The 26,306-nt window shown below is 44.8% G+C and overlaps 1 protein-coding gene across 12 annotated transcripts in view; it reads left to right on the top strand.

Moving 5' to 3' along the window:
• auts2a (activator of transcription and developmental regulator AUTS2 a) overlaps positions 1 to 26,306 on the top strand; it is a 274,712-nt gene that overhangs the window by 193,782 nt on the left and 54,624 nt on the right. The window contains exon 1 of one of the 12 annotated variants that reach the window (XM_053848003.1): positions 23,238 to 23,811. The exons of the other annotated variants lie outside the window; for them this stretch is intronic. Coding sequence (XP_053703978.1) covers positions 23,794 to 23,811 — 18 coding nt within the window. The 5' untranslated portion in view covers positions 23,238 to 23,793. Of the gene's footprint in view, positions 1 to 23,237; positions 23,812 to 26,306 lie in introns of those variants that run through there. 12 annotated transcript variants of the gene reach the window in all.

Below are 26,306 nucleotides of genomic sequence, written 5' to 3'. Positions count from 1 at the left end.
CATCAAGACGCCTCGCAGAGGAGGGGGAGGAAAAAATTAACAGAATGTTTTTCCATCTTGTTAACTGACAGCACGGTTTGTTAGAGGCCTGTCTCGCCGAGCGGGAGGAAGAGTTTCACATTGGCACCGGGCAGAACTGGCAAGTGAAAAGATGGTGAGTTATTGGGTTATTGGACGAGGTGTCGCAGCCACTGTGCTGAATTTGCGTGGGCTTTCAGAAAGTGTCTTCTGAGGTGTGATGGGAGGAAAAACACACAACCGGCATGTTTGCTGGAACTGGACCAAACGGCTGAACATTTATTTCACCATACTATGTGTCCCTAAACCAAGGGGGTATAAATCATAAATATTACATGAGAGAGACATGACATGATAATGTGATGCAAAAGTAAATGCATATTCAAGTAATATGTAAGCAATTAAAATAAAAACAAACCGAGGAAAAAAAAATTGGACAGAATATATGGATATACAGTGGTACCTCGGTTCTCGACCGCAATCGTTCCAGACGGCCGTTCGAGAAGTGATTTGTTCGAAATCTGAATCGATTTTTCCCATTACAATGAATGGAAAAAGAAAAAATGCGTTCCAAGCCTTAAAATAGTCTTTTGTAGGAGTGAATGTAGAGTGTCTGCTGCAGGTGCGCTGTTCCTCTATGTGTGTGGCCGCTGCATGTGGGAGGGGTTGCCGAGTGAGTGACGTCTCTCCAGAAGTGAAGAGGTGCCCGGTGCGTGTCCAGCTCTGAATGTGCGCTTCTGTGCAGTTTGGCTGTGACAAAGTCATAAACCAAGTCACTTAGCTCTGTCCCAGACTCGCCTCATCCCTGTCCCAGCTCCAGCCCACAACAGGACATCAAACCCTGGAGTGAGCGCTCCAGCCTCGGAGGTGTGGAGAGCGAGCACCTCCCCTGTGACACTCTACCACGGTCCAGTGTGGAGACAGGAAAGGTTTTACACCTCAATATGAAGAAAAAACAGTCAGTAAATGTAGCTAACGGGACACGTCTGCATACAGAGGCTGCGTTATACACAATAACAAAGTGCGTCGTGGGTCAGCTGATCGGTCCGTGAACCTTATGGTTTTTCCGTCTTTTTTCGGGGGCGTTCCAGTTCTGGATTTTCATTCAAAATCCGAAGCAAAAATATCTCAATTTTTTTGTTCAAACTCTGATTTGTTCAAATTCCAGGACTTTCGAAATTTGAGGTACCGCTGTATTCTTCAACTTTCATTACTACTTATAAAGAGCATTCTTATTCACCTGCAATAAAAAGTACTTTTGATTTCTATTTTTTTTATTCAAAGTAAATGCAGATAATTGAACTTCTTAAAATATGGTAGTACTAGGCTGAGTAATAACCGTATGTATTATCCAGAGTTCAAAAATGTCATTGCGACTCAAGTCGTCTCACATTCCTGCCAGAAGTGATTCCGTCCCGCCAGAACCAAACGGAGCTTGAGGAGTCACGGAAAATCTGTTCAATCTCCGGGGAAAGTCTCCATCTCCCAGATCTGGCCCTCTGTCAGCTCATTTGGATGGAGAACGGCTCTGCCTGGGCAAAGAATGCTTTTGATTCTCTTTTCATTTATTTGAACTGATCTGCTGTGATTAAGCGCTCCATGTCTCATTATTCTCTTCTGGAGAGGAGCAGGGCGTCGGCTCCTGCCAAAATATTTGAGTGATTAGGGCCCAGGCACGGGCCACGCCAGAGAGACGGGAAGCATTCACTCTGCTTATTAGATTGACTGAAACGCTGTTGTGAGCCACAGCTGCCAGCGGCCTGTGCCAGTGTGAGGAGCTTCCACGGCCACTGCCAGAGAGCACTGGGCCGACCTTCTGGTTTGTTTAGGCCTTTCACCCGAATGCAGCAAAAATAGTCGTACGACCTGTCGGTTTTTTTTTTGGAATCTCCAGCCAGATCAGATGGAGCGGACAGCTGTAGCAGTTTGACAAAAGGATCCCAGTGAACAGAAGTTCAAACCTGGAGACAACAGCTGGAGATGATTTCTGTCTCTCAGCTCCGGTTTATTGAAGCAGGAGGTAAGAATGACTTCAGCGTCCATGTATGGAAGCATTTATTAATATCAGCAAGCCGATCCGGGGCTATCATCTCTGGAACAATGGAGGTTCACAGAGAGCGCCATGATTTTCCAGCCTGATTGCAGCCTTGAGGCTTAATGACTGCAGCGCTGGAAACTAGACCTCCGTCTCACTCCATTGTTCTATCAGCTCTGTGAGAGGAAACGGGGATCAAAAAAACGTGGCCAGCACTGGAGAAATTGTCTTCTTTCTAATGCACGTAGAGCTGCAATTAGGCTTTCAATTTTGCCGCATTGTCACCAAGCAAATGCTACAAATCATTTCGTATTGTTCCCCGAGGGGAAATAAAAGCTGTTGAACCCTCTCGCCGTGTTTTTGATGATGGGCCTGCTTCATTGTCAAGAAGTTTGTTGTGTGCGGCTGTTGAGCTGAAAGATTTTTGGAAAAAAATGTAAGTCATGATATGATTCATGATTTTCTTGGGCATTAAATCGCCTAACTGCTGAAGGCAATTCAGAAATTTAAGCTGCGTTCCAGTTGGATACGGGGAGTCGAAGCTATATGTCACTTCACAGGAGTTCTTGGTATCGAGTTTGGAAAAGAGGATTGCGATGCCCATGAATTCTATTCTCAAGGCCTGTTTATGCTCAGTGTTACGTTGGATCCGTATACAGACGGCGCTGTCTGTCTGTGCTCTGCCTTCATTTTGTTTTCTTAAATCTTACGGAAGCTTCCCACCGGAAATGGTGGGGGCAGTGTTGCTATTTCTACCATATTCCTAGCTCTGAGGAGGCACAAACTAGTCATAACAATGGTGGAAATCCTCCGTATGGCCTCAATGACCACCGCCTCCTACAACACTGCGTCCATTTTTAGGTACATTATCAATACTTCTTCCACAGTCGCCATGTTTGTTCTGGAGTTTGTCATTGGCAAAAACTTTTGCCTGTTGTGCTGCTCCCCCTGGTGGATATTGGTGAACAATAAGTTCAATGTACGGAAGTATGTGATCAGTGACGATAACGTCGGAATATATATGGGCCTTTAGACGTCCAGATATACAGTATTCAACCACTTGAAAAATATGCACTTCATTTGTAACTACAAAACCCACTGGATGAAGAGGAGATTTAAAATTGCAGAATTGTGTCTAGATACGAGATCGATTCAAAACGTCTACGTCCCATTTACGTTTGGGGAAGCCATCTTGTATTTCGTACTTGGGGAAAGTGATGATTCTTTGACATTCCGACTGGGAAAATATTGTAGTTCTGAGCACAACTGGAAAGCACCAACTGGAGTATAAATTGTTAGCATGCCAATCCTCTAGGAAAAAAAAGTCTCACTTTGAGGTCAGAATTAAAAAGTCAGAATTGTCACTTTAAAGTCAGAATTCTGAGGACAAAAAAGTCAGAATTCTGACTTAAAGTCACTTTATAGTCTGAATTCGGAGATTAAAGTCAGAATTCTGACACAAAAGTTTTTTTCTTCACTGGCCCTAATCCTCTTCTGCAGGTCATTCAATTTGTTAGCAACTTTTGCTAGTTCAATAGTGTCGATGGTGTTTATTATTTATCGCAGTGCTTGTCATAATGACATGAGCTCAGTAATATTTGGGGCTGTGATGAATATTTTCACACCTAGCTGACCGTACATCTTCATCTACTGCGCCGGCTGAATGCTAAGGAACAGCCGAGGCCGTGCGCCGAATGGCCCCTAACACTGACTGCTGACTTTATCTGTGGCACAGCATGCGTTCCAATAAATGCTGCAGTGCAAAGGAGGACAGATGAGGATCATGAGGTGTGACTGGGGCTGGGGAGGTGGGATGGAGCAGAGAGAAGGGGACAGGCAATTTACCAGTGGCTGTGACTCGAGGGGGAGAGATGTATGGCACCCAGCCAGCGGAGCAGTGGAAAACAGTGGTCCAGACTAATGATCCACAGCCTGATCGTTATGGCCCCCACAGAAAGGATGGGCACCAGGCGCACTTCTCAGGAAATCAATTCCCAGGAAGCGTGTGAGCACTGGTTGTAAATCATAGCGGAGGGCAAGGATGGATGGAAGGCACCGGGGAAAGGCGGTCGTGGAAGCGGAGATTCTTGCAAATGGTGAGCTTTTGGAAGCACGAAGGGGAACTGTTTCGATCATAAGCCCTGGAAGCAAAATGACTCGAGCCCCTTTGCCCCCTGAGCAAAAGGCAAAGAAATGATGCAGCCTCTCGCCCCTGGGCAGCCCGCCCGCCCGCCTGGTGACTCCGCTTCAAGTTAGGAAGAGTGGTCCCACATTGATTTATCGCCCCCAGAAGAAGCGCATCAATCTTCATAGCAGACTAATGAAATCATGGGCTGTTGAGAGGAGAATTGTTGCGCGCAGTTATGTGTGAGTGTGAAGGGGGAGGCAGGTAGTCACTGGACACCTCAAGCTAAAGGTGGCATTGATCAACGGAAGGCCAATGATGGCAGATTTCTCTGCTTCACAAGGCCTGATGCAGCACTAATATGATCAAGTGTTCAGTCAAAGGAGCCTGGACCACCGCCCGCCTACCATATCGCTGCATCCAACATCCAAATAGGCAGTGGTTTACTGATAACCAAGCGCTATATCTATTCTTCATGACTGCTAAAACGTTTACCGTTCCGGAGGAAGAAAAACACATTACTCATTTAGTTCTTTGAGGAAGGAACTTTGAAAAGTGGGTTGGGTAAAAGCAAAAGGTGGTATTGTCTTCATTTGAGAGGCCAGCGTTCCATGTGACAAAACATTCTTAAACCTTCTTCTTGTTCTTGAACTTTTCTGGAAGTTATCTCGCGTGTGACAGCTCTGCCGATGAGGGAGACCCACGAGTAGGAAGTAGTGGGAGGCAGACAAAAAGTGGCACAAACAAGGTTTAGTTAGGAAGCAACAGAGCCAAGTCCAAAACGAAAAACCAACAAATGGGAGTCTCCTACTGAGGCGATCAAAGTCCAGGGAGTTGTTGAAAAAACACTCAACGGGTCAGGAAAGAGTAACAAGGATGTAAGAAACGTGCGCAAAAATTAGAACGGAAAAAGCTATAGACCAGAAAGTAAAAAATATGAAAAAAATACAAGTGTTCTTAAGAGAGATGATGGCGTACCACAAGGTAGAACCGATCACCATCTACCGCTCACGTCCAGTCAATGGAGTGAGTTGCAGCATGACACCATGAAGAGGAACATAACACAACACGTGAACAGGAAGTGGCTGACAAAAATAAGAGCATGACGGAATTATTAAAACCAGTTGTGAGAACTTGAAAGGGAAAGTAATATCAGGAATGATCATATTTGAAAAGCTAATAAGAAAGAAAATGTGATGGGTTGTTTTGTGGCTGCCATCTCTCGACAAGCTTGATCATATATCAGACACTGAGTCAGTGTGAATCTCTCGTGAACTGGCCTCTTTTTCCAAGACCACCTACCAGCCCACACTGACATGTCTTGGTTTGGTTCGATCTGTATATCTTCGACTTGGTAACAAAACATTTGGGAGCACTTATTTCAAAAATAAAACCGTCATTATTTACGTGTAGAGTTCTGGAGGAAACTTAAAGATATGTTTGCGTTGCGGCTCGGAGCGGCAACGTTTTCCGCTGAGTCAGAAAAAGTCTTATAGTTAAATATAACCCGTAGCCTGTAAACACACTGCGGTGAGGAATGAAGTGTGTGTTACGCTGGAAATTAATCAGACCGCAACCTAATGTTTCATCCTCTTGTGCTTATACACAGCGGCTCCCGCTGCTTTTTCAGTCTGCGGTAGATCTGTATCCATTTCAGCAATAACAAATGAAGCCGCTCTCTGGCTTCCATATATTTCTCTCCCCGCACATGGCTCTCTCCGCTTCATTATGCAGGCAGCTTGACGCTTATGTGACAGAATGTGCTATCTGGCTCCCCCAGCTGCCGTTGCTCTTTTGCTATCGGTGAATCAGTAGCAACTTAACCCCAGTGCTGCCTGCCACAGCGAAGCAGGACGGGGAGGATGCTGTAAGCAGAGGAAGACACGAGAGGGAAGGTCGACAGCCAGCACTCAATGTTCAGGCCTCACATTTTGGCTTGGACGAGATGTTTTACACAAACATGAATGATGAATGACATCCAGTAACTTAACATGCCGTTCTGACTTGAGCATTTAAAGCAGTTTCATTATCCAAATACCCATGCAACTCACACTAAAAGCTCAAACTAGAGTGTGTACTCTACTTTCTCATGAGCAGTTTACAGTTTGGGCTGGCTGAAGATAGCTGCACTGGTGTGACACCTGCAGACGAGTCCCAATGTTACTGCTGGCTTTAGTTGGAATCGTCCCATGTTTGACGTGTAAATGAAGATTTGTACCTCAGTGCTCTGCGACCTTCATTTTTGTCGCTGTCTGAATGGCAAGTAACTCTTCTTTATTGTTTTGTGGTTGTGTTGTTTTGTTGTCAATGTCACATTATCAGTTCCTCATACAAGTAACATCCGAGTTGCGACCACAGCCAGCAGATGCTGATATTTTTTTAAATTCAATGTCTGGCACCGCAGCACGTAGCAGCCAACAGTACCACAGTTACAGCAGCACAGTGTCCCAGCATCTCACTCTCACACAGTGATCTACCACTACAGTAGGACCTATAACCCTCGCGTCGGCTATTTGGACGCGAGGGTAATTTAGACTTGCGTCCAATCTGACTTACGACCGTTTGGTCGGAACCGATCCTGGTCGTAAATCGGATGTTACTTGTACTGTACATTGAGCAATGTGTGTTTAGAACAAAGCATTCAACTATTTTCTCCCATGTGAATAAACACATCTCTTGGAGTATTTTTAATTTTTTTTGGTGGTGGGTGACATCGTGACGTAATGTGTTAGCTTATCACATCGTATTCTAAATTGTTTAAATGTCTAACTTTTTAAATGGCTGTGTATCATACCTAGCATTTTGGTGAAAGCTAGCTGGTAGCTAGCAGGGATCAATCTAAAATAGATCAGACTTATTTGCATGCAGATCATGCAAAAGTAAGATATTCATAACTGAGCTCGACTCGCATGCCAGTGGCTCGCGGCGTGGGCCTTCTCCGGTGGAACCCGTACTGATGACGTGCTCTGCAGAAACGTATTCATATGTTATAAAGAGTTTAATTTTGTTCGACTGACTGATTTCATAAAGAATTCGATCAGCTAGTAATTGAGCCGCCTCCTCCTGACTAGCTAAATCTGTCAATCACAATAAGAGCATGTATATTTAACCGGTTAAGCCTGAGCTTACAAGCAGCTCTCCAGCTGCTCTTGACTAATCTCATAACTCAATCTATTCCACTGTAGTTTTAATGAGATTGTTTCTAGCCAGTGGGGGATTTCTCCTGCTCCACGTCCTGCTCTTACAGCCTGAAGTTGCCTGTGGTTCATGCATTTGACTGGTATCAGCATATCTGCGTGTATACACTGTTGGCTTCCCTGGCAGCAGCAGCAGCAGCAGCAGCGCTTCGTACGTACAGAACTCTGTGTGAACCTAGTTGACATAGTCTAATCCGTCGAGTTTGTGCTGTGCATATATCATCTTCATTACCGTCGTCTGCTTTCAGCCCCTCGCACAAACAAACACTCGCGGCGAGACAGCATCCAGATCAGTCTCGTGAGAGCGGTAAATGAGCTTAATGAAGAAACAAACAAACGGCTTTAAGGGTGATCCTTTTGAAAGCTGCAGGTCTGCGACGCACTGCATAACTAATTTGTAGGTTAATGTTGCTGCAGTTATCTGGGTTACCCCTCGCTCCAGATATGTACACGCTGCGTTTCTGATGTCTCTTTCGTTGTTGTGAATGTGTTTAACATCTGTCTGAATTGGTTTCAATGAGTAACTTTTCAAACAAGGAGAGATGAAATGCACTGTTTTGACACCACTTTCTTTTCCCTATATGCGTGTTCTGCATGCGTCTGCCCCTAGTAGCAAACCAGGAGCATCATTGTTGACGTTGAGCGTGTCAGATACGTTGGGGCTTCTGGAGCACTACATTGGATTGGATTTCCTCGGATCACTTCTCCATTGGACCTTGGTAATATTAATGGCTGATTCACTCAGGATAAACAGTGTCACTGAAAGTGGACAGGTCAATCCTGTCCTCCATTCCTAGTCCTGATATTGCTCCTGACATATTTTGTCTTTGACTAAGAGGCACGGACGTGTAGAGCAGTGGGAGGAAATTTGGTGTGTAATTGTGGTTTGTGGGTAACAAGGGTTTTTCTCCTGATGGCGGAGAAGGTATGTTGGAGTTTGAGAGGGTTTGGGGTGAGAGAATTGTTCATCTCTTTTGGTCCTCCTTAAAAGGCAGAGATGGCAAGGCACCACAGGGAAGATCCCTTTTTTTTTTTTTTTTTTTTTTTTTTTCCATCTCGGTTCATCAAAATGGGAAACTATCAGGAACCAGTGGCTCAGACCAAGCAAGAAAAGGTCATTTACGTAGAGCTACATGGGCTCTTGAGTCGTGTTGGCATTTGCTCCAGTGGAATGGAAGTGATTCCAGATAACAAAGGAAGAGAATCATTTTGTGTTTTACATGTAATGATCCTTTATTTATTTGTCACTCACATATCATTGTGCTGTTACTGGGCCGATCTGTCTGTTATCTCTTCTGAAATATAGAATTTTATTAGACAAACCATGACATTTTTGTCGCTGTCCCGTTGCGTGGTGTTGAATCGTCGGAGCAGTCACAGCCGTTGCATTGTGGGTAGCGGTATAATGAGTATGGCTTGAGATTAGCCAGTGACAGGTCCTCATTCCCTGGACTTGGCTCAGCTCCGTCTCCTCCTATGTGTGTTATCTGTCACTTGTCGAGAGCCAGACTGCTGTTACGTTTTTTTTTTTGTTTTTTTTCGCCGCTGTCTGCTTTTGATTTCTGCTCCCAGAGGTGTTTAAAAAAGCAGCTCGATTGTTAGTGACAATCAGCTGCTGTGGCCCTTTTTGAGCAGAAGGTTTGATTTAATGGCGACGCCTTCATTTATTATTCCGGCGCTGCAGCCGCCCCTCCGAGGCTCAGGCCTGATCAAGAACCTGCGAGATGTCCCGATGTCTCCCTCTTTTCCCATTTCCCTCTCTTATGTCTAAATCCTCAATACAAACGGCGGTGTTTCCCAGTGGGCCCCATTACTGCCTGTGGGGCATTAAAGATCATTAATAGTGCTGTCAGGAGGAGTGGAGAGACGGGGGGGAGGGGGGGGGCGCCGAGTTGCTTAGCTCCTCATAAATGGGAAATTAATACATCTGCTTCATTAATGCTGCCTCGTGTTTGATGTTTGTTAGCTGGCAACTTTAATGATGTAGGTTTGAGCCGACGGGGCGCTTGACTAAATTTGATTCCGCCAATTAAGTAGTCAGGCTTCTTTTCTTTTGGGAAAACGGTTCGACAGAAAAAAAAAAAAAAGAAAAACTTGTGCCTAATTATGGACTCCAGTTTTGAGGCTCCCTCCCCGCAGTCGTGCTCCGTCTGTCCTGCGCCTCCCGTCGGACGCGTTCACTGTCACCGGTGTAGGTACCAAACCTACCTGCCGCTGAGTGATGACGACACATCCGGCATATACGATACCTCTTTTTTAAAATTGAAATAAAGGATTTCAAGGCACTTTCAACCACACGCCTTGCATTTATTTCCACAAAATACGATGTTTGTCATTGAATGGTGTTCGAAGTTTGTCCGTTCTTCTCCGCAGTCTGCGGAACAACAGAACACGCCGTGATTGGCTGACATATACGAAGCTTTGTTTTTATTTGAAATCGCGCATGAAATCACAATAGACTTCACAGTAGGCACTTATACACATCTAGATACATTTGTATTCATTTGCCAGGGGGAAATATGCATCTATGAAGGAGTTTTCACTTCTACCAAATGGGTCCTACCACTTCCACGTAAGCTGAAAGACACATCGTGATTGGCCGATACGTACCGGATGGTTTTATTTTATATCTCACAAACATCACATTAGAACCCATAGTAGCCACTTATAAACGCATAGATATATTTTTATTCATTTACCAGGGGGAAATATGCATCTATGAAGGAGTTTTCATCCTCACCAAATCGGTCCTACCATTTCCGCGTTCGTGATTGGCTGATACAATGCACCACACATCTCAGCCAATCACGACGCGTCTCTCAGCTAACGTGGAAGTGCTAGGACCGATTTGGCAGGGGTCAAAACTACTTCATAGATGCATGTTTTCCCTGGTAAATGAATGAAAATGTATCCGGATGTGTGTGGAGACTATTGTGATTTCTTGCACAATATCACAGAAACACAAAGCTTCGTATATGTCTGCCAGTCACGACACGTTGTTCCGCAGACTGCGGAGAAGAACGGACATAAACTTCGCAAACAATTCGATGACAAACATCGCGTTTTGTGGAAATAAATGCTACGTATGTGGTAGAAAGTGCCTTGAAATACATTATTTCCTTTTCCTCTGGCTCATAAAAACGTTTAAAAAAAGATATTGTATATGCCGGATGTGACGCCATGACTCCGCGGCAGGGAGGACACATTTGGTACCTACACCGGCCCACGTCGAGATGCTGCTCACGAGTCAAGGAGAAATGTTTTAATCAGCGCCTGCAACTTTCTTAATCATGTACATTTTCAAACAGCATATGCTAATTGATGCGTGTCGTGCAGGAGGATGAAAGTCTGTCTCAAGTACAAATGATGAAATTACCACCATCAAGACCAGAGCAAATGTGTTCCAATCCTATCCTTGGAACTACGAAAGAAACATAAAAGCCTGAATATTTTCCTTATGCATGAGTCCCAGCACACATGGAGAAAAAAAAAACAAAAAAACCTTGAACAGAAAAAGAAAGTTTAAGGCAATGTTTTTCCATTCAGTGTTCTGGAGATCACGCTTTCAAGTATTCTTAGAAGCACTTCGAGAGGCTCATTATACGAGAAAGCTGGCGCATTATCCTGCAGCCGTGATTGAAAGTTTTCAATTGAAGTGGGTCTGACGTTCGCATCAAAACATCATAAATGCTTATTGAATATTGCGGCTGTCAATACCGTGACAGTTACACACACTTATTTTAATGACAAAAGAGGCGGCCGAAGCAAAAAGCAGTCAGATCTCTGGCTGCTTGTCAACATCATGTGTTTATACGGAGTCGACGGAGAACTGCTGGCACTAGTTTCAAAATAAGAGCGTGGTGATTAAAAAGATGGTAATGATAACCTGCCATACAAACTGTGTGCGTGTCCCTGCTGTGTATGCATCAACATAAAACAAATTATTTACAGTTAATACTTGGCTGTTATGGTGTTATTTTGCTGACTATTCCAGGGTAGAACCCACCTTGTCTTAACAAGACACTATCAATACTTTGTAATGATTGGTAATATGCTGCAAATGCACATATGAATATGTCGCTTTTGAAGCGTAGTAAATGTCCTCTAATCTGAAGTGTGACCAGAATCCAGTAGTAGTTCATCTGTCGGTGAATTCCCTTTTACATGCACCAATTTTGGGGGGGATTTTCCAGAGGAATTCTTGACATTTACTATCTCCACCTACTGTGGAGGGGCAAACGCTTGAACACTTACATCCTCATGCTTTGTTGGTGAGCCAGCCTTTGTTGCATTTATTTGTTTTGCATGCCGTTGTGGCATGGTGGCATGTTAGGCTTTCAAATGAATCCAACATTTCCTGGCGTTTCAACTGTAAATTTCCTAATACGCTACATTACATACTGGGTGACTCTTTGACTCCATGATCATGAAACAAGGAGAAAAATAAGGAAAGGTGTTTTTATGACCTGTTATATGCTATATATATATATATATATATATATATATATGCATTCTTTAAGAAGTATTGTTCAATTACATTATTTTCAGGAGTAATATTTAATATTTTATTCAACATTTCACCATACAATGGGGAAGGAAAACCGATCAAATTGGAACCTTAAAAAACAAACGTATTTCAGTTGGGGATTTATTTCTGGAATTCAAATAGGAATGAATGAATTGTACTTGTTGGGACACATAAATGCAGGCAATGGGCCACACTTTTCCGAGGTCCAGACTCGGGGTTAAGCCATGGGGTGTTCCTCCTTTAGATACCGATCATGTACTGCAACTTGAAGCCACTTGGTATATAGCACCTCATGTGAACAACCAGATACTATATGTAGCAAGTGATATTCAAGAGTGAAGTAACAATGCAAGGTTATGATCATCACCCCGTAACCACATCATAATCCCATCTTGGGCTCGATCTGGATCGGTTTTCCTTGGGTGTAGTGCTTCCTGTAGTTTGAACCTGAATGTAAAAAAAGTATTTTTATCAACACGGCAAGTTACAGCGTTGGTCCCCTCCATGTTCAAGGCAAATCGCTGGAAATTGACTGTTGACTGACTCAAACCAAATCATAATCGAATTGAACTGGGCCCTTGTGAGTCAAATCGATTTGGGAAATCTGAATCAATACCCAGGTGAAATCCCAACCCCCCTTTTTTGAACATCAACAAAGGCCTGGGGACGCAATTCAGTTGATTCAAATAAAAGGCCACTGTGTCAACATTGGATGAAGAACTCCCCTTGAGTCAATACGTGACGCCTTCGGTGTGTGAGTGTGTGGGTTGTTCTAGAGCTTCTAGCTACATGACAGAGACAGGACACAGATTTGGACTGACTGGGAGTGACTAGCTCATGTGGGGAAGTTGGAGGAGTCCGAGACCCGTGGACAGCAGTGGCAACCTTGACATGGTGAGTCTTTTTTTTCCTTCCCGTGAGCTCCATCGATGACTTGAATCTAAAGTCAGTGGATCATAACAAACCTCATATTTCATGCTCAAGAAAGCTGCCCAAGGTCTGAATCGTAGAGGACCGACCAGGCACCGTCCAGGCTGTGATCTCTAACAGTAAATCTGCTGCAGGGCGCTGCAGGAAGCTGAGTGAAGCATTAAAGGATAAGGCCCCAGGCTCTGCAGTCCACGCACTAATGATAATAGTCGGGTTTTTTTCTCTCTCTCTCACAAGTGGCCAGCTAAGCACTTTATTCTGCCCTGTCTTCCGTTTAGTTTCTGTCCATTCGCATCCCTCTGTAGGAGAAGATAAAGATGTAATGGAATTAAAATGCTGAGTCATGCCTTGAAATTGACCCTACTACTGTCGAAATGGCATGTACAGCAGAAATGCGTAAATTGTTTTAAAACCCAGGAAGCTGGGAAGAATAAGTGGCAGGAAACGTTTTTACGTCCTCAAAATTGAATGATGGTCCTCCTCAGCCTTTAATATAAATGTTGGGTTTGTGCAACGGTGTTTGGTGCGTGATAGGTCGATGGATGTTTTTTTCGGGAAACGTGGCGTAGTGGTGGTAGCAGCTTCCAGATGAGATGAAAGCGGAGCGCAAGAATAGTAGATGGTCATTGGTCGCTTGGTTGAGCGGCCGGCAAAAACACGATCTGTACCCGTGTACTGTGATACGAGGCATGAAACGGAGAAGCTATGAGGCTGTTTAAAGTGTTTTGCTAATGCATAACCAACATCTATTATCAATGTAAATGAGCAGACAACTTTCCTATTTAAACAGGAACAAAGTGTACCGCGCGCTCACAGGCATGCTGAGCGGAGATGAAGGGCGCGTCGGGGAAATGCTGCACGCAAACAAGCCATTATTAAACACATTCTACTTAAATCTGCTTTCTGAAGAGCATCAGGCCTGGAGCACTTCAACTTGCCAAAAAACAAGCTCTTTTATGTGCTTTGAAATCGGGAAGTGAGATCAAGGCGGGATGAAAAGCTCAACACACAGGAAGGCAGAAGGATGCTTTGTTTACCATGCGGCAGGCCGAGGGCGATAGTCGGGCTTCTCTCCATCCACAGGAGAGCTCCCGCTCGGCGCCGCCGCCGCCGCCGATGCAGCACATTGTCTCCCACCAGCATCAGGCGCAGCACCATCTGCTAAGACCTGTTGGCTTGTTTGTTTTCCAGAGCAAACAGCAAATCACTTCTTTCCTGTTCCTGCTTTTTACCATATGCCGCCGCCTGTGAATCAGAGCGAGGCATGTATATTAATGGAGTTAATCAAAGACGCGCGCACAGCCACATCTGCCCAGGGAGTTTGGAAATGATCGCACCTGCTGGCGGATTCATCAAGTCACCACCCCGGAACGCCAGCGTTAGCAAGTGTAGGTGAGGTCGTACATGACAGACTGAAGTCGCTGTCACCTTCGTCATCCCACCTGTCGCCCAAGAGGCTGTTTGCATCTGGAATTTCAGGATAACAATCTGATGGAACCAGAACCCATTTATTTTGACCTTCCACTGTGACCATGGCTGGATCGCAATCTCCCCCTGCCCCACACGACTTGACAGAAGTGGTCGGAAAGGTCACACTTCTTCCTCAGGTTTCCACATTTAGCCGCAAGATTTCAAGCAACTCAAACATTTTATATGCTAAAGTGAATGCGAGTTTTGGTACGCAAGTTCATGTCAAAATGAAGGGGTTTCGTAGTCTTTGTACACCCTTTTCATCTCAATGTGAGTTCCTTTCCTTGCAGACAAACCTCCCACTTACAGCCTGCTCAACTTACGTCCACCCGTAGTTACGACCACGGCCAGCAGGTGCTTCTTTTTTTTTTATTCAATGTCTGGGACCGTAGCACGTAGCAGCCCGGCAACGTGTACGACAGTGTCCCAGCATCTCACTCTCACACAGCCATCTACCACTACAGTAGCACCTATAACCCTCGCGTCGGCCATTTTGAATGGCATCCGACTTACATCCAATCTGACTTACGACCAGTTGGTCGGAACCGATCCCGGTCGTAAGTCGGATGTTACTTGTATTTTATTCAAAAGCAGCTATAAAGTTACTCCTTGTTTGGGCCTGATAAATCCGTATGATGTGAATTTAACATTTCTCTGCTATAAGGAAGTGGATGGAGGAAGGTGTTGGTGTTGAGCTGTTTTTCAAGACCATCCATCAGGTGTGTAGCAGCGCTCCTGGAGATCGTGATGTCGTACCGCAATTAGAAGCTACATTAAACAGCGGGAACAGCAGCGCTCAGCGTTACATTCCTGTACAGATGGCAAATGATCTTGCTGACTAAACCTTGTCAGCCTCTCCGGAGCTCTCGATGGGCTTTTGTTCCATGACCACTGACCTTAATCGTGTGAAGAGGTGGCTGAAACTGTTAACTGGCTCGCTTAAAACCGAGCATTTTCTTTTGTTTCAAGTAGGATTATCAAGGTTTTTTATTTATTTCACGTCAACCCCAAAATTAAAGTCAAAATACTGCTGGATTAATACTTGAGAATTTGTCATCCAAAATGTTCTCTGGGGTGAATAATAAAAATAAATATCATTTTTCGTGTCAATTTTTCTTGAATTAGTTACATAAAACTAATGTGTTTAAGCCCCAGCTCTAGTTTTAATGCAATATTTTTATTCTCAGATTCATTCCAACCAGGCTTTTAGCGAGAGGGCATCTTGAGCGTACGCCCTAAAGTGCATAACGTGAAAAAGTAGACACCCTCCAACACTCAAAACTGTATTATTAGTGCCTGTATAATGCCCAACTCGCAGTGTCATCTCACTGGTTTACATTGTGTTTTTGCTTGGTAATTTCGCAGAATATGATCCAAATTCGCAGATTCTCTAACCTTTCACAACCGTATTTTGACCATCATGGTCGCCATATTTGTTTACCGCCGTGAACTTGTGGTGATTTCACGACACTCGCGGCATGGAAGCGCGCTGCTGTTGATGGGATGTCTGACTCTGATGACAGGAGTGGGTGGGGTAAGGGGCGGGGTTATGGGTTGGGGGCGGGGTTTTGGTCACCCTGTTTCAAAATCCGAGCTAAAAGCCTGATTCTAACTGTAAAACATTTTAGAATGTCTGAAATGTGTTGTTTAAATAAAGATCGACTTGTTCATTTTGACAGTTATTTTTGCACAGTTGCTGGTCTTTCCCTATTGAACAGTCGCATTTTCTTTGTTTACAGTGGCAAACAGTTTTTGTATTTGTAATTGATGCACAGCAGGGCATTCAATATTACAATAACACAGCACACCATGAGATGATTTGTCATGAGTTAGTGTGTTATTATACGTCTTTTGTTTGACTGAGAGGGGAAGACTTCATTTGGATTTTCTGTTGAAAACAAAAGGAGAGAGACGTAATTTGAGTACATTTGGTTTCTGAGCATATATTTCCCTGCACTTGAATAGAAATATTTCGGGATCCTTCTCAAGTCTTTGTGTGTACATGTGCAACAGCCAGTCACCTCCGGTCGAACTACACAGTGTTTGTGTTTTTACATCTACTGTATTTATTTCGTCACATGGACCAGAGGGAAACCAGTTCAAGCTGGATTTGGTTTGATAAACTTTCAAAAATGACCAAATATTCATTTTGCAGCTTCACAGAAAATGGAAGAATTAAAATGAACTAAAACAGAATCATAATGAGTCCAACCTATTATTTTCGTTGAATTCAAGAGTCCCAAAATCTTGATAAAGTCATTTCAAACCAAGGATTGTGTTGATGAACTTATAACAGAACTTATATAGGTTATATAAAAACAGAGTTTTCCTTTCAGCAGTTTTCCACTTTCACTTGTTTTTTTTATTTGAAAACGTAAATATCTTCTCAGAAACTTCAGGAAGTAATACGATCTAAGCCAACCTGGTCTCGACGGTAGCTATTCAAGTGCTGGTTGCACAAACAGCATCTCAAAATCATGATAAACCTGCTGCGTTTTTTCAGCTTCGTGAGACCCTGAAAAGTTTACCTTCTCACTCACTCCTACTTCAGTGTTTCATGATGTTTTCTGTGAACTCCGGGTGAGCAGATATCTTTTGTCTTGAATCTTGGCTGGCGAGTCAGTGGTTATCACCTCCAGCGCCCCAAACACACTGACCACTCTCCTCTCACTTCCAGACGGCTTCTGTGTGGAGGTCTTGCTGAAGGCAGTGACTTGCCAGCGATCCTTGCCCTCTCCAGTGACCTTTTGTTAACTTGACTGATGGATTTTTACTTTTCTCCACACCAAATGTTTGCAGACATCTCTGCTGGGTGTTTTCAGAAACGCAGCGGCTGAAGGCTTTACTCGCTTCAGCTTTCAGATTGGTATTAAATATCTCCAGTTAATCCTGCGTCTACTTCATAATTTGGACCTGACATTGTCATGGATTGTCACCCAGAAAAAAAGTGTTTGCTACAAGTTGAGTTTGGCTTTTACAGTCAATACGTGACCCCTGCCATTAGCTTCATTTGTACATGTGTTTAGAAAACGGCTGCAGGGTCCTGACTGTGGTGCTGCTGTGGATGTGTTCTGGACTGACCCCTAGCCTTTGGTTTCCACGCCGTCAACGATCGGTCATGTGGACCTGCCCAAAGCAATGTGGAGCACCAGCGACAGCCGGCCTGTGATGCCTGGCACGGAGGCCGAGGTCAGGGCTGTGGTGATGCTGTGAGGGCAGGGGTGCGGGGGTGATGTTTTGCCTCAGAGCTTTTCCAAATGTGTTGGATTGTGTGGGTCAAAGTGAAGAAGGAATGATTCCGCCGAAAAGGGACTGGTGAATGTTTGCCAAAGTGTTGCGTATCTTAAACTTTCCAGGCGGTTTTACATTACTATCTCACTCTTTTATGCGTGTGGAAAACTCTCAAGATTGATCTGAATAAATGAAGTTTTGCTGTCCAGTTGTCAGACGCTGCATGGTTGCAGGACTGAAGAGACAAAGTACCATATACTGTCGCGGTATTGCTTTCAAAAAATAGTAATAACTTCCAAAATCAAAGTTAATGTCCAATTTACTGGGTAGATTGTCAGTATTGCAATACTTTATTTCGTCGTTTGAAAGCCTTTAAAAGGGCCTTTAACATTTTATTGGGAACTCTGCGTGTCGCAAGCTTTCCATTACTCATCTGTCTGTCCACCTTGTTTGCTTTTCTTTCATTTCCCTGCACAAATTCGTCGCCCTAACCCCAATGTAACCCTCTTTAAAGAGGTGGCGCTGTCACCATGAGTTTATGTGTGTGGCATTGCTTTATCTATTCTTGTGAGGACCAATTCTGTGAGGCCGCTTGCCTTAGTCAAGTCCGCTTTGCCATCCCTAAGAAAGTTAAGACTAAATTTGAGGATTAAAGCTTCACAATAACGGGGTCATTATCATTGGGTTTACATCTGGTTTAGGTCCTGGTTAAGGTGAGCCACTTGTTTTGGATGGTCAGGTTTAGGGAGAGAGCCTGAGGAAAGCATGAAAGTCAATGAGAAACCTCCAAAGGTCCGAACAAGGAGAAAAGTACGAGGATGTGTGTGTGTTCTACACTGCTTCATAGCCATCTGACTTTGTACAAAGAGGGTTTCCACCCAGTTTTCCTCAGCATCGGCCAGTGCGGTAATGTCTTAGCAACAAACTAGAACATGGCTCAGCACATCCTCAAGTATTTGCATGGTGCTAAGTTAGAAGTTAGCTGGTTACAACTGAAATGAATGGAGTAGAGGATCCTCGTTTCAGGCGCCTTCCCCTTGACTATGTAGCGGCGGGCAGAAGATCATCTGGCGAGCTTTCGGCCCCTGGTTTACGGTAACCTGAGTCGCCCACCTCGGCACACACTGGAATGAAATGCTCTATGACACACAATCCCCTCTGCTGGATGATAGATGATCGGCAGCTAAGATCATATTGCATGAGTTAAAATAACCATCAGGCTTGACTGTTGCTGGAACAATACCGCTGATTTACAATTACAGGCTCCTTGTTCAAGGGGAATGAACTGGCGGCTCTTTTTAACAGCACAATAAAGGCTCATTAGATAACCCAGATGGTGCGCTCCAGTGTCACACTAATAATAGCTGGGTATTTTCGTCTTCCTCAGCCCAAAGGCCTCTTTTGCACATCTTCCTTCTGTCGCACTCTCTCTCTCTCTCTCTCACGCGCTCAGGCGAACAATAACCACGTGCCAGCTGATGCATGATCCATGGGTTTGACCCGCTGACCTCAAGACACATTGTTGAAGCCTGTTTACATTGTGTAAATGAACTCATGTTTTCACGAGGCTTTTTAACTGGGCCGGCTGCATGCTACCGGCGCAGCATATGTTTTGTCCTCCTGCCTCCTCCATTATCCCTTTTTTAAAACGGACAACTGGCGACTGCCAATGACGGCAGGCAGGAAATGAAGGCAGCGGAACAAGCGCATTTGTATTCTGCCGGTGCTTTAAGACATTAGATGGGCATCAAGGTGCAAATATGAGTCAGACAGCTCTCATAATGAAAGAATCGAGACACATTATAGAGTAAGTGGAAGTGACCAATGAAGAGAGACACACCAGTTGCTGCTTTGAATTCCAATTACAGAGACGGGTAGAGAGCAAGGTGCCTTTAATGTCTCCCGAGGCTGCGCGGCGCGTAGATGGAGCCTCACACCCGTAGGTTGCCAGGTGACGGGTAGAAGCACATGCCTCAGAAACAGATGACTGGACGGCAACTATGTCTGTCGTGTCAGTGTTTCTGAAGAGGGACGGAGCGGGGGTCAACCGGAGTGGCAAAGACCACTTTTGAGGCCGGCGGATTATCTCATGAAGGGAAATCAATTCGAATGTTACGGTAGAGCGTGAACATTTATCCATTTTAGCTTGACCACTATTGAGTTTTCATGATGGGCTCTGACTGCGCAGAGATCCGAGTTAATGGCGATTGTCCTGCTCTCCTCCAAATGTATTATCTGCCTTATTCAATGAGAGACACTTCATCAAACCGGAGAGAGAGACAGAGAGAGAGGCCTGCGGCCCATTGATAGATGGGCTTTGTGTGGGGTTGGAAGGGAAGAAAGATGAAGCCGGGGGTGGAAGGCTGAGCGCTGGGAGGAAGGAAGGGTTTCAGTGGGGGGTGTCACAGATGTCCAGGCCTTTGAAAGAAAATTAAACAAGTACCTCATTAGCCAACGCTCCAGTGCTCCCTGGAGGTGGCGGCTGAGCCAGGCTTTTTAATGAGCTGGGAACTTAAACGCTGCCAAAGTTTACCCCGGCGCTGCCTCTCTCTGCTCGGCCGCTGGGAAGAGCTCCTCGCCCCACGGCCCTCCCTCGCCTCCCTTTCCTTTGTGGGTCGCTCATGCAGAGGAGAGACAGAGAGAGAGAGAGCCACCACGCTGATTCCCTGCCTTTCAGCGTCGGAGAGGGGGGATAATGCTGTTTTTGTACCACGTATCCAGAGGAATTATGCGCGCTAATTTGATTAGGGGAAGATTTGATTAACTGGAAAATGAGGGCTTTGCTTAGACTTTCACACGCTTCATTTATCCCTTGCAAAGCAGACGCAACATTGTGTCATGAAACTCAGAAGGCATGTGAGAAGCCCATTCAGACGGCCCTTTCAGACGCCACACTATCGAGATAGAAGTGCCACGGTTCAAACTGGGATCATCAGTTCAGAGCTTTTTGCCCCGACTCCCAACACAAAGGTTCAAAGGATAATAAGATTAATGTAGCGGGGAATTGAGGTGAGGCGGGGGGGGGGGAGAAAAACCTGCAAAACTAGGGACTTAAATGGATCAGATGAACACTTTCCATTATCTTTGCAAAAAGATTTTCAGATGTCAAGCACTTGGGGAAAAAGGACAACAGCTGAATGAACATGCTACAGCAGCGGATTTGGAGTTTTGCGTGACGCGCGAGTGCTTTTTAAAATTCTTTTCAAGGTTTTTGCTTGTTTCTGTGATCCCTTTGTGTTTCCACTAATGGCCAGAGGGACCCGAGGAGCTGAATGCTTTGCTTTTGCTCCTTTTAACATGCAGCCGTGAAGGTCATATTACTGCACGGTGATGATTGCGTTTGAATGAAAAGAGACTTCTTATGGGACGTTGAAGGGGAAAAGACCCACAGGCGAGCTTGATCTCTTTTTCTGATCTAAAACCCTGCACCCGGTGACCTTCCCGTCTGTCTGGCTAAATCCGTGGCTGGTGGTTCTATCTTTTGTGCAAACACTTCTTTTATTTTCCGCAGCGTTCGCCTGGATTACCTTTTAATAAGGGCTTAGTTTCTGCCCAACATGCCAGATCCGAGCAGGTCGACATGCCAAGCCCATAATGATCCCCTGCAGAACCAAAACCTCTGCTCCATCGAGCGCCTGCGTTCACTGTGCGACAGTTTGTGTTTTTGTCCTCCGTCTGCTTGCGCTGAAGCTTTGGATTGAGCCAAGAATTTATCTGAAATAAAGAGCCAGAAAAAGGAGAGTGACGGGGAAACGGGTGGAATCCCGGACAGATGAGCCGTCTCTTGTTGGACTTGACTCCGTCTCCCCCATCTGTTCAACCCGCTTTTAATTAAATCTACTGAGATGTGCATGTCTTTCCCTCGAGCGCGACCTATCTCCTGCTATTTCCCTCCTCATTTCCTACTCCCTGCGTGCACTTGAGTTGTGGTGGGGTGCTGCCAATGTCCACTCGTCTCCCCACCTCAGTGCCAGCTGCTAATGACAGGGAGCCAGGATGGCGCGAGAAGTTTGCCAGCCATTATGGGCTGTTAATGAGGGGCGCTGGAGAAAGGCATCGGCCTACAGACGTGTTGCCGTCAACCTTTGTCTGTCACATACGGCTGCTGAAGATTCTAGCTAGCAATGCGCGTACAGCAATACCTACAGATCCCTGTACGGATGGTGCCATTTCCTCCGTATATCGGCACATTCCCACAAAGCGTACGGGTACGGACCAAACGGAGCAGTACCACCGGAAACCATGTTGCTGCTACTACCTGACTTCATAGCTCTAATGAGACACGAACAGACATAACAATGGTGGAAATTCTCCGTCCTCCAGTCGCGATATATTTAACCACCACCTGCTGGCACTGGCTCAGTTTTGTCTTTTGTGCAAGAGGTACATTATCAATACTTCGTCCACAGGGGCCATTACCCGCTAACATGCTACTAGCAGAACTTACTTTTCCTCTCATGTCCGTCATCCTCATATCACTCATGGTTCTTCGCTGGCCTGAACAGAGGTGCGTCTCTGGTCCGTTGGCTGTGTGGGAATGGCGGGTTTTGTGAGCATGTTGGCTCCACACAGACTCTGCACCGACTCATATCAGCAGGTTTCCCTTGCTATAGTACCCACCAGCTCTTCTAAAGCAAGTGAGTTATAATTAGGAACAACTTTTGTGACTTTCTCTCCGGCTCTTCTCTCAAGTGAATTCACACTTGCAAGGCGTCAGTCCGTCGTACAGTATTCTAATCTAAAAAAAACTGACTGAAACTGAAGTGTAAAAGTTGTTTTGTGTGTGCCGGCCTTGAGCGAGATGTTGGCATGTGGCACATGAGCAAACCTAAGTGCCAGATTGTTAACTGCATCTGCTTTTCAAGACTCCTGAAATTACAATCCTGACTGAGAAAATGAAAGACTTGAGGACAAGCGACACAAGAGTGAACCGATGCAGTGGAATGAGGTCATGTTTTATGGTTATGTGTGAGGTAAATGAGGTGAACTCTTTCTTAGCTCAAACACTCTTAGTCATCTAGGCTTCTTCTTGTGCAAACTCTTGTCAGATAAACCATTCAAAGCCTCTATATTGCATCAAGCCTGGGCCCTTTTTGGCTGATGTTTTTATCATGGCGTTCCTTTGTGTCCCCTTAACACCTATTAACGTGGGGACTACTGGATGTGTGAGAGTGGCTGCTGCATTATATGGACTGGTGACATGTCTAGATTCCCCTGGTTCCATGGCTCAAAGTAGCAGGTATTACCGCTTGAAGATACTAGCATTTAGCGGCATAGAATCTTTGGATTTATTCTCAGGGTTGCTGAAGCTAAGACAAGCGTTGGGCAGCTTCTGCTTCATGATTGGATTTTTGCATATTTGAAGGCGTTACAATCTGTCATTGTAGCCAACTGAAATGTTGGCTTTTTTGCTAACTCTGTCGACGTTGTCATTCCACTACTATGCCCTCTATCTGTGTTGTCATCTTTATGATGCTGAGATGAAACGCTGGCACGTGTATTCAGATAGTCGCCGACTTCCAGCTCGACATGCCGGTGTCGTGTGTAGAACCTAGTCAGTCCTGTGGTGTGGTTGCGCTGAAGAGTCAGTTGCAGGTGAGTTGTCAGGTGAACAGGTGTGTTCTTTTTACCTTCAACAAACATGCCGTTTCTCTTTTGTCTGGCGAAAAAACGAATCTCTGAAACGTATAGAAACTCTCACTTAAAGCCCTCCAGTTGTGTCTGGGTCATTTCAAACACATATGGGCTCATTGATTTGGTTCTGGGGTGGATTGTTCAGTGAAGTCATTGGTGAAAGCCCGGCCTGTTGCCTCTGTGGTGTGTGCAGCTGTGACTCTGTGTGTATGTGAGCGAGAGAGAGAGAGAGTTCTCATTGTGCAAATAAGATCCAGCTAGATTTAGAAGAGGGGTTTACTGCTAGGAAGGGCTGAGCCCATGGCACAGCCAGAACAGGTTGAGTTTCAAAGGGGCTTATCAGGGGAATTAGGCGAGCCTTTGGAGTTTGAGCATTGCCTAATTCCTGGTGACCTTTCCCTGGCTCTAGTTTGACTTTTTGTGGTGATCAGCAAGTGCTTTAACAAGCTTTTCCGTCTGTGTGGCTGGGGATTAGTGCGGAGCAGCCATGCCCTCCCCTGCACTCACAGGAAGCCATCTGTGGCAGAGAGAGAGAGAGCGAGAGGAGGTGAGAGAGATGGAGACTGCAGGGAGTGAGGAGGAGGAGGAGGAGGAGAAGAAGGCAATCGCCTGAAGGGGCATTGTCATGCCTGTCTGTGTGTTGGTGAGAATTCTGCGCTTGTCAAAGTCTGCCTTTGTGACAAATTGGAATGTTTTGTTCTGTCATTCTGAACTGCCAGGCTTTGGCAACACTTTCAGCACATTATTCATGGCCATTTGAACATTATTTTCTTCTTCACACATGGAAGTCTATGGCTTTTTTTTTTGCTGGGAATTTTGCCTTTATATGCAACTTATTGCGGCGCACCGCCGAGGATGATGGGTGTTTCTGAGGGCGCCCTCTGAGGTGAGTCCACGTTCCTTCAAGTCTTGACACGTGTGCAGGAGGACCTGTCTGGAGATGACTTGTTGCCCGTGTGTTACCTCTGGGAAGAGACCTCACTCTTGTTCCGCTACCATCATATGCAAATGAAACGTTATGTCATCTGATTGTGTTTGTGATAGTTTCGCTGATGATCTTTGTTCAGGATGCTCCTGCTGCGCGTGCAATTGAATTGATTGCATTTAATCAGAGCACTTCAGAATTAATTAAAGCAAGAGAGAATGTCACATCAGATGGAATTAAACCGCAGAACGCTTGGTGACTGGATGCGGGAGGAGACCGTCACTCTGTGTGGTGCTACTATATATGACTTGTTTGGTTGTGAAGCACCCACTCAGCTGTGGCACTGTGTGTTAAGGAAAATATTTGGCTGTAACATACAGAGGCTTGTGTCATGGGAAGGTGTGTGATGCTCCGAACATTGGACGAATGAGCTTCACCCAGACGTATGTGTTAAAGAAGCTATGAAACTTATGACTTACTTTCATTCTGGGATCTATAGAGCTGAAGCAGTCAAGCTAGCATTAGAACTGTATGGTGATACTGTCGTAGAGCTTCGGCTACATGTAAACAATCGTGGCACACTGTCACATCTTAAATAAAAGGCAATAAAATCTCATGTAACCAAACATATTAAAACAAAGAGGAATAGAGCGGATAACACATCATGAAATTGGACATGGTTTGTTGGTTTTTGGTTCCTTTTTAACGGAAAATCTCGGAAACTGGTCGGACACACTGTATAAGGAGACAACAGAATGGACTGAGATTCCCTTGTCATGATTAAAACAAATCAAAACAGATGAAAACTTCCCCCCTCTGCTTCCTTGTTTCCTTCCCCCTTGGTGGAAACCTCTTAATAATCGACAAGTGTGTTCCTTTCTTAAGGAAGTCTCTGAACTTTGCTGGCCACTTTTTATTTTTATCACGCTATTATCATAAAAATAAATGCTCGAGTTGGTGTTTTTTTTGTGGAACAAAATCAAGTTGCCGTCTTAGCTGAAAATAAGGATCAAGTTCTCTGAATCACTTTTGAATTTGGTGAGCAGCACAAAGTAAAGCAGAGGTGGACAGTTAACTTTCCTGAAGGGTCACACTATAAACTGTGACTGTGAGGGGCATCAAGCCAAAAAAAAGCCAGCGATGACTATGTCGTAGTACTTAGGTACAGTTAGTTACATGAACGAAATCAACCATACCACATGGAAACAAGGATATTAAGAAGTGTAAATATGGCATGAACCCTGCAAAAAAATAATTTTACATGCATCTTAAATGAATAAAAATCCTAATAAAACTATGAACCAAACATCGAACATCTAAATATTTTGAATTTTCTTTTGACAAATTTTGAGGAAAATACTACAATGAAAAGAAGAAACAAAAAAATTGTCATGAATCTGTTGTATTTACTGTTGAACTAGTTCTGGCAAAAACAGAAACAGGATTAAAAAAACTATTACAACTTATCAGTTGCAATAGTTTTAGTCTGACCCCATGAGGGCCACAAAAACACAGGCAAAGGGCCAAATATGGCACCCGAGCCGCACTTTGCCCAGGCCTGACATGCACCCAATGAGGACTGGTTTCACACCCCTGCTCCAAGCCAGTGGACTAACTACTGTAGTTTGTGTAAAATGGGAATTTCTCGTTTTGGGAATTTCTCTTCAGAGATCAATAAAGTATCTATCTATCTATCTGTCTATCTGTCTGTCTGTCTGTCTGTCTCTAAAAGCAACAGCCATCAGAATTCACTGTATCATGACAGTATGGGTGATGAAATGGTCCAGCGGACCTTGCAATGGCACAAACACATGAGGTCACCGACTCAGTGATGGGGTCAGATTTGTCTTGTGTTGGGTCTCTCTGTCTTTGTTATGGGACTCAAAACCCCAAGTTCTGGTGGTGGATATTGGAATATTGCACATCTATTTTAAAGTTAGGATCTTGTGCTCTTTACTCCTGCTGTCAGTCCAGTGCTGACGTATCCCTTAACAGGCATCAGAACAGCCCACCAGAGCGAGAGAGGAGCTCCGACATCATCATGCAGGAAGCCGCTCTTTTTCTCCGGCATTATCATAAAAAGTGATTTAGCTCTGATTGATGCAAATGGCCCTCTGTTCTCTTCTGTCATTAACAGGCCTGTGCTTCGGCCACAGGCGGCGATTTAAGCTGTCATTTCCAGCTACTCATTACAGAGAAGCAGCAGACCATGG

Source organism: Synchiropus splendidus, chromosome 17 (assembly GCF_027744825.2).
Source record: "Synchiropus splendidus isolate RoL2022-P1 chromosome 17, RoL_Sspl_1.0, whole genome shotgun sequence".
Taxonomy (NCBI): Eukaryota; Metazoa; Chordata; class Actinopteri; order Syngnathiformes; family Callionymidae; genus Synchiropus; species Synchiropus splendidus.
This window is presented reverse-complemented; position numbering and strand designations above follow the sequence as displayed.